Here is a 6,007-nt window from a genome sequence, read left to right as displayed (position 1 = left end):
GAAGCAATTGACCATAGACATATACTAGGCGGGTGACTCTAGAATGCTGGTTGTGGGCTGCAAGAATTGTCTAGTTTGTGGATGCTTTAGTCATTTATGCTTTTTTTTCCTTATGTCTGGGAGCATTATAAACGAAAATTGAAGTGCTATTCACAAATCAACAGAAACGCAGTGTCAGCATGTGTGGCTTAATCGAACCATGAACAATAATAACGCTGTCCCCCACTTGGCGTTCACTATCAATGTGACGGAACATGGCATAATTGTGACAAGCATTGGAAGTTAATTCATATTGGAAAATTATGAATCAAAATCCTTGATTTCCCCAGCCAAGCCACCACCAAATTCTGAATTGCAGTAAAAGAAAATTTAAAAAAAAAAAAAGGTTTTGAAGGAGTGTGTCAAACTGCATTCATCCAAACTTCAAAGCATCTGTTTTTGATTGGAATCCAACACGATATTTTACTTCTGATTAACGTTACAAAGAAAATATCAGTAGAAGAGAAAGAAATGCGCACTTCTATTAAACAGAACCGAAATTTTTTACATTGAACTTTTATTTTCTATATTATAAATACAGCACCCTTTTGTAAGATATGCAAATAATTTACAATTGTAACAAATCTAAACTAATAACTAAGAGCATAAAGAATTATTATTCTTAATCCTGCAACCTGGACGGTACCGACTAAATATTTACACAGCACTGAGAGACCTATTTCCTTTATATTGATTGAACTATGACAGCAGTGATGGAGTCTTCGAAAGTGGTTCGCTTTTATAGAGACCTAACTCATCTGTTATCTTTGAGCATAACTGCAAACATAAGCGGCAGATGACTTATCAAATCAGTACAACTTTATATTAGCATACCCTTCTTTATCATTTAACATTATCATTATTATAATTATTATTATTATTATCTTATGAAATATGAGAATATCCTGTACAAACAACTTGAATGAATAATTAACATAGATAGAAAATCAAAATTCAAAATCATTGCAACGAGAACTTGCCTTTCTATACAAAGTAGAATCCCCGTATGCTTTCCGTAGTTCCACAACGTAAAGGGATTTGCTGAGCTCAAATACCTGAATAGGAACATAATGCTATTTAGGAGAAGATGATAAGTTTTTGCACTATGTGCTTTTATAAAGAACTCACCTCAGCAGCTACAGAAACAGAACATGGGCTCCTTGAGGTGGTAAACACTCTAGTTTGCCGCATGATCTGCAACAGCAGGTAGTACATAAATGTATGCAACTTCACCATGCCATGTTTATTAACTAGAGCAATGTATCGGATATAAAAAGAAAAAAAAAAAACTAGTGTGGAAACAAATGTTGTACAATGCCTAAAAAATAATTTGATAAAGTTGATTATCGCAGCTACTGGATATTTTTGTCAGATATATAACTAGGCCATAAATTTTTTCATAGTTCATGAACGGTCTAAGTTCCTAAAGAAATAATACGAACCTTTCGGTTTCCACTTTGAACTTGGAAACCCATTTCAGTAATAATTTCATCGATCTTCTCAAACAATGTTTTGGGGGAATAGTTTGATGTGAATCTGATTTTCCTTTCAGAGACGTCCTGTTATTGTCAATGTAAAAGTTAACTGTTGTAATTTTAGCAATGTATGTTTGGAAATCCACATTTTAGCATTTTTCTTGAAGCCACCTTCATATGTCCATATTTTGTCAATACGATGGGCACAATTGGAAATACTAAAGTAGGATAAGCTTGTAATTTGGGCCTTACCTCTTTCTCGAAAAAGCCTGAAAGATCAAGACACGAAGACATTCCTATGAGCTCAAACGCATTGATTTGAGTAGGTATGCTTCTATGCTCATCTGCCTCATTGGACTGAAATAGTTTGCAGTAGTTTTAGGTTTAGATATAACTGCTTCAATGATACATAACAGTTTAAATCATACAGCAATTACCACTTTTAGTGAGAGGGATTCATCATCTGGGTATGAGTCATCATCATAAGGAACAGTCGGAGTATAATCTTGCTTAAACCAAACATCTTCCTTTATTTGAGAAACATTTATCCGAGATCTAGGATTCGGATCTAGAATCCTCCTCAGCATATTTTGAGCACCCTGGGAAAGGCATTTGGGGATCTGGGTATCTCCCTTAATAATCTGCAATAAATAACGTTGTTTTATTTAACGGACAACTCGAGTTTGGCATCAAAAAGCATTCACCAACATGAAACATTAACTAGCAGGGTCTGCTGTACTAGTTGCAGTTTTACTATTTAGAACATTAACTAGCAGGGTCTGCTGTACTGGTAGCAGTTTTTACTATTTAAGAGCTTAACAATTCACATAAGCCTTCAAATATCTTTAGCAAAACCTTTTGATAAAGAACTGCAAGATTCCGGTCATCAAATGGAAGCTCTCCGATAAGAATAATATAAAGGATTACACCACAAGACCAGATATCTGACAAGGCACCATCATAACCTCTGTTGGCAATGACCTAATGAAAATGCCAAAAAAGGTATTTCAGCTTAATTTTCAATAAGGATCCCAATCAAATCTGTACCGTGGTAGACAAAATTTGAAAATGTCACCTCAGGAGCAATGTAATTCGGACTTCCACAAGTCGTGTGCAACAGCCCATCATTCTAATAACGGAAATGAAAACAATAAATATTTAACCATAATCATGTTAAATAGTAGCTGACATGATTTCTTATACCACATACCCCAAGATGTTGGGATAAAGCACTAAGTCCAAAGTCAGAAATCTTAATTTTTCCATTTGCATCAATAAGAACGTTTTCAGGCTGCAACAAGACATTGGAGAAAAAAATAAGAATGACGGACAAAAAAATACCAATAATAGAAAAATTGACTTCAAATGGAGACTTTTCAAACAAAAGTTAATGCGAATAATAATCTAATAGCTGTCGTAAGCTGCTGATAATCTTTATCCATTTGATTCACAATTTTGTGATAAAAACAATTTGTTTAATCATCAATGATTCAGATCATTAGTAGCTATAAACAACGGAACTCGTTTAAATTAAATAACTAACAGAGGGTTGAACAACTACTGGTGAATCTTAGGATAATCGATAAATTTAGTTCAATGTAAACGCTTCAAGTCTTCAACTGCTTATGCTTTGTTTGTCCTAGAATCCATACATGCAGTAAGTTTCTCAATTGCAAAAACTTCCAAACATGCCAACCTAATGGATCGGATAGTTCATAAGGTAAGGTTATGCTCCAGAAATGCTGATCACTACCTTTAAGTCTCTATGATAAACTCCCCTATCATGACAGTAGCTTATTGCATCAATCAATTGCTGAAAAAGCTTACGGCCAACCTGCTCTGATAGCGCTCCTTTTGTTGCCTTCAAAATATGCCAACAAGAAAATACATACTTCATTATTAATGACAATTTGCTACACATGACAATTAAGCATAAAGTACAACTAAATTATTGGAAATAAAAAAGAAAGTTAAACATTATTACTATTTTATCAAATAACTCGCCACCATTGACGTATTCAAGTACCATATAGATTCTGGTTTTGCTTGCAGAGACCTGCCATTATTAGGACAAAAAGAAAAAAAAATTATGGTCCATAGCAAACATACAAGAAAAAAGTTTTTGTATAAGAAGACAATATGTCGTAACAAAGGCTGATAATTTTAGTAATGAAAATCATGGCTTTCTGGAGTGGCAAGGAATGCATAATAGCAATATATGACAATGAGAGGAAAAAAGACTAATGGCTTCAAACAAAACTATTACGTAAAAGTGAAGTTTTGTAAATTATGATTTCATTTGTGATGATTTTTTTATTACATCTTAAAGAAGCTTTTCAGCATTAAATTTTTAAAATTTATATAAAAAAGTTGCTTTAAAAGGCAATAACAAAGTCATCTCTAACGAAGCCTATATGTAGCTAAGGTTTTCGAACCTAATTTATAAAATTTTGGATGACTTACGGAAGGGGAAAAAAAAAATTCATGTATAATTTGTTTGCATTAAAATGTAAGAAGATAGCCGAAAAGGAGGCGATCACGAAGTGCATAACAGAAGTTGGCTTCGGCAGCTGGTCTAGCAATTGTGCTTACACCAAATGGCAGTATTTTATTGGACAAAACTCGCCAATGGGACCCAATAATCAAAATTTTCATTTGTACAAATTCTATTTTAAAATCTTAGTCAATCATCTACAATCCAACACAATGAAGAAATTAAGCAATGTTGACAAGCAATGTTTACGTTACATCCCCGTAACCTATTTACACGTCATGTTTATGTTTAAAATTTATTTCCGTTCTTATTACAAAATTTTATGTGGGAACTGTTTAACCTTAAAAAATTTTTGATATTAAGAACAAAAATGCAATGATGTGAAATTCATGGCCAAGAAAATATTTAAATGAACTAGCACTAAATGAGATAGAGATAGAACAGGGGAGAGTAAACGGTGACAAATTGTCTAAGACAATTTCTATCCATTCACTGACTTTTTGAACTCGGAACCTAATAGACCGAAACAAGCGTAATAGCACCTCAATTTCTCCGATTAAGTGCAAAAAAATTGTTTGGGCCGAGAAATCTCGCCCTCTCCTGAGAATGATCTATGATAAGTTGAACCTGAATATTTCATATTCCTATATTTTAAGTAGCATATCCAAATTAAAATTTTTTTCAAATCTCTGCTACAACTGCATTTGTTCTATGCAGTTTACCTTAGCAGATAGCAAGGTAATCCCCGCCCCGATTAGGGTGCTTCAAAAGCTTCAGCGTCACGATAGAAAGGAGTGAAAAAATACATTTGTCAATAAAATAAACAATCCAAAGAGAAACAAGGAAATCGGAAGTGATGAAAAACAAGCGAATCGAGAACGGGGGAAAGTACTTCAACGAGTCGAACGACGTTAGGGTGCTTCAAAAGCTTCAGCGTCGCGATTTCCCTCTTTATCTGAAACCGTTAATAAATAAATAAAGATCAATGCATTCCCCAATCCATATTGGCCCTAAAATTTCTTGCTAGAACCAACAAAGGATGGGAAGAAAAAACATACAAGAGAAGCCCGTAAATGCTTACCTGTTCGTCGATTTTGAGATCGAGGATCCGCTTTCGATCGAGGATCTTGACAGCGAATGCTTCGCCATTGTCGACCCTCCTAGCAAATTTCACTTTCCCGAAATTCCCTTCTCCCAGAGTCCGTCCGAGCTCGTATTTTCCATGTTTCATTCCCGATTCCCCGTTAATCTCCAGCCGAAATCCTACGAATAACGGTGGAATTTCGGCCAACGCTGCTGATCAAACAGTATTCCGTTGAGAGCTCGCAAATGGTGGCGCGACGGTTATATTTCAATCTTTTCACGGCTCGGAGCCACCCAGGCGAAATTTAAAAGTTATAGAACTTCCGCGGAATGGTGGACCCATTTCTTTGTTCCTTCTGTCTTCTGTGACAGTGGGAACCGACCATGCGAGAAACATAAAAAAGCCGAATGATTATAGAAATTACGGCCTTGAGGGGTGGTTTGATTTGGGAGAGAAATATTCCTGTCACCTTCCAAATCAAATTACCTTCCGAAACCTATCAAGAAAAAGCTACGCTTCCGGCAATAAGTTTATCCCGCGTCTGTCGGGAAAATTATATCTGTTGCGCGATACTCGGGATTTTCACCAAAAACTACGCTTCTCCTTCGTACATATATATAAAGAAAAACGCCGTGGGAACGTCGTGGCGTTTGATTAGTGGTTTTATTAAAAGTTTCTAAAGTTAAAAAGAAAATTAAAGCATGAATCACGATGGCCTCGACCATCATATTTATTAGGCCCTAAGTACGAGTTGTTTGCAGTTAGGCTGTCAATATTGAGAAAAATTATTGTGTATTTGTTATATATTTGTTGATACACAGCAAATAAGCTGTAAAAAAATGGTATATTAATAATACTCACTAAATACTTACTAAATAAACAATAAAAACTCGAAAAATACTAACTAAATATGTA

At 34.9% G+C, this 6,007-nt stretch overlaps 1 protein-coding gene across 3 annotated transcripts; it reads right to left on the bottom strand.

Moving 5' to 3' along the window:
- Positions 1-472: 472 nt before the first annotated feature.
- On the bottom strand, positions 473-5,774 carry LOC110107680 (CBL-interacting protein kinase 1). 3 transcript variants are annotated; one of them, XM_020838016.2, is made up of 13 exons: positions 5,090-5,774; positions 4,901-4,963; positions 3,541-3,570; positions 3,268-3,375; positions 2,725-2,805; positions 2,590-2,643; positions 2,370-2,495; positions 1,952-2,155; positions 1,767-1,871; positions 1,482-1,598; positions 1,168-1,233; positions 1,020-1,094; positions 473-816 (listed from the first exon to the last, which is right to left on the bottom strand). In XM_020838016.2, exons 1-13 carry the CDS (start codon positions 5,237-5,239, stop codon positions 739-741), a joined length of 1,257 nt encoding a protein of 418 aa, XP_020693675.1. In that variant the 5' UTR covers positions 5,240-5,774; the 3' UTR covers positions 473-738. The 3 variants fall into 3 exon arrangements, with proteins under 3 accessions (XP_020693675.1, XP_020693683.1, XP_020693671.1); XM_020838012.2 differs by having other exon boundaries at positions 478-816; positions 3,499-3,570; positions 5,090-5,735; XM_020838024.2 differs by lacking the exons at positions 4,901-4,963; positions 5,090-5,774 and adding an exon at positions 4,731-4,816 and having other exon boundaries at positions 476-816; positions 3,499-3,570.
- Between the last annotated feature and the right edge of the window lie 233 nt (positions 5,775-6,007).

This window comes from Dendrobium catenatum, unplaced genomic scaffold, assembly GCF_001605985.2.
Source record: "Dendrobium catenatum unplaced genomic scaffold, ASM160598v2 fragScaff_scaffold_142, whole genome shotgun sequence".
Taxonomy (NCBI): Eukaryota; Viridiplantae; Streptophyta; class Magnoliopsida; order Asparagales; family Orchidaceae; genus Dendrobium; species Dendrobium catenatum.
The sequence above is the reverse complement of the archived record's forward strand: the minus strand, read 5'-3'. Positions and strand labels throughout refer to the sequence as shown.

Excerpts from the sequence above, each read along its gene's own strand:
- LOC110107680 (XM_020838012.2), bottom strand. The coding sequence starts at position 5,239 with ATGAAACATGGAAAATACGAGCTCGGACGGACTCTGGGAGAAGGGAAT. Across the intron at positions 4,964-5,089 it reads ATCTCAAAATCGACGAACAG|ATAAAGAGGGAAATCGCGAC; the intron begins GTAAGCATTTAC and ends TAACGGTTTCAG. Across the intron at positions 2,806-3,267 it reads TTTATCATAGAGACTTAAAG|CCTGAAAACGTTCTTATTGA; the intron begins GTAGTGATCAGC and ends GTCTTGTTGCAG.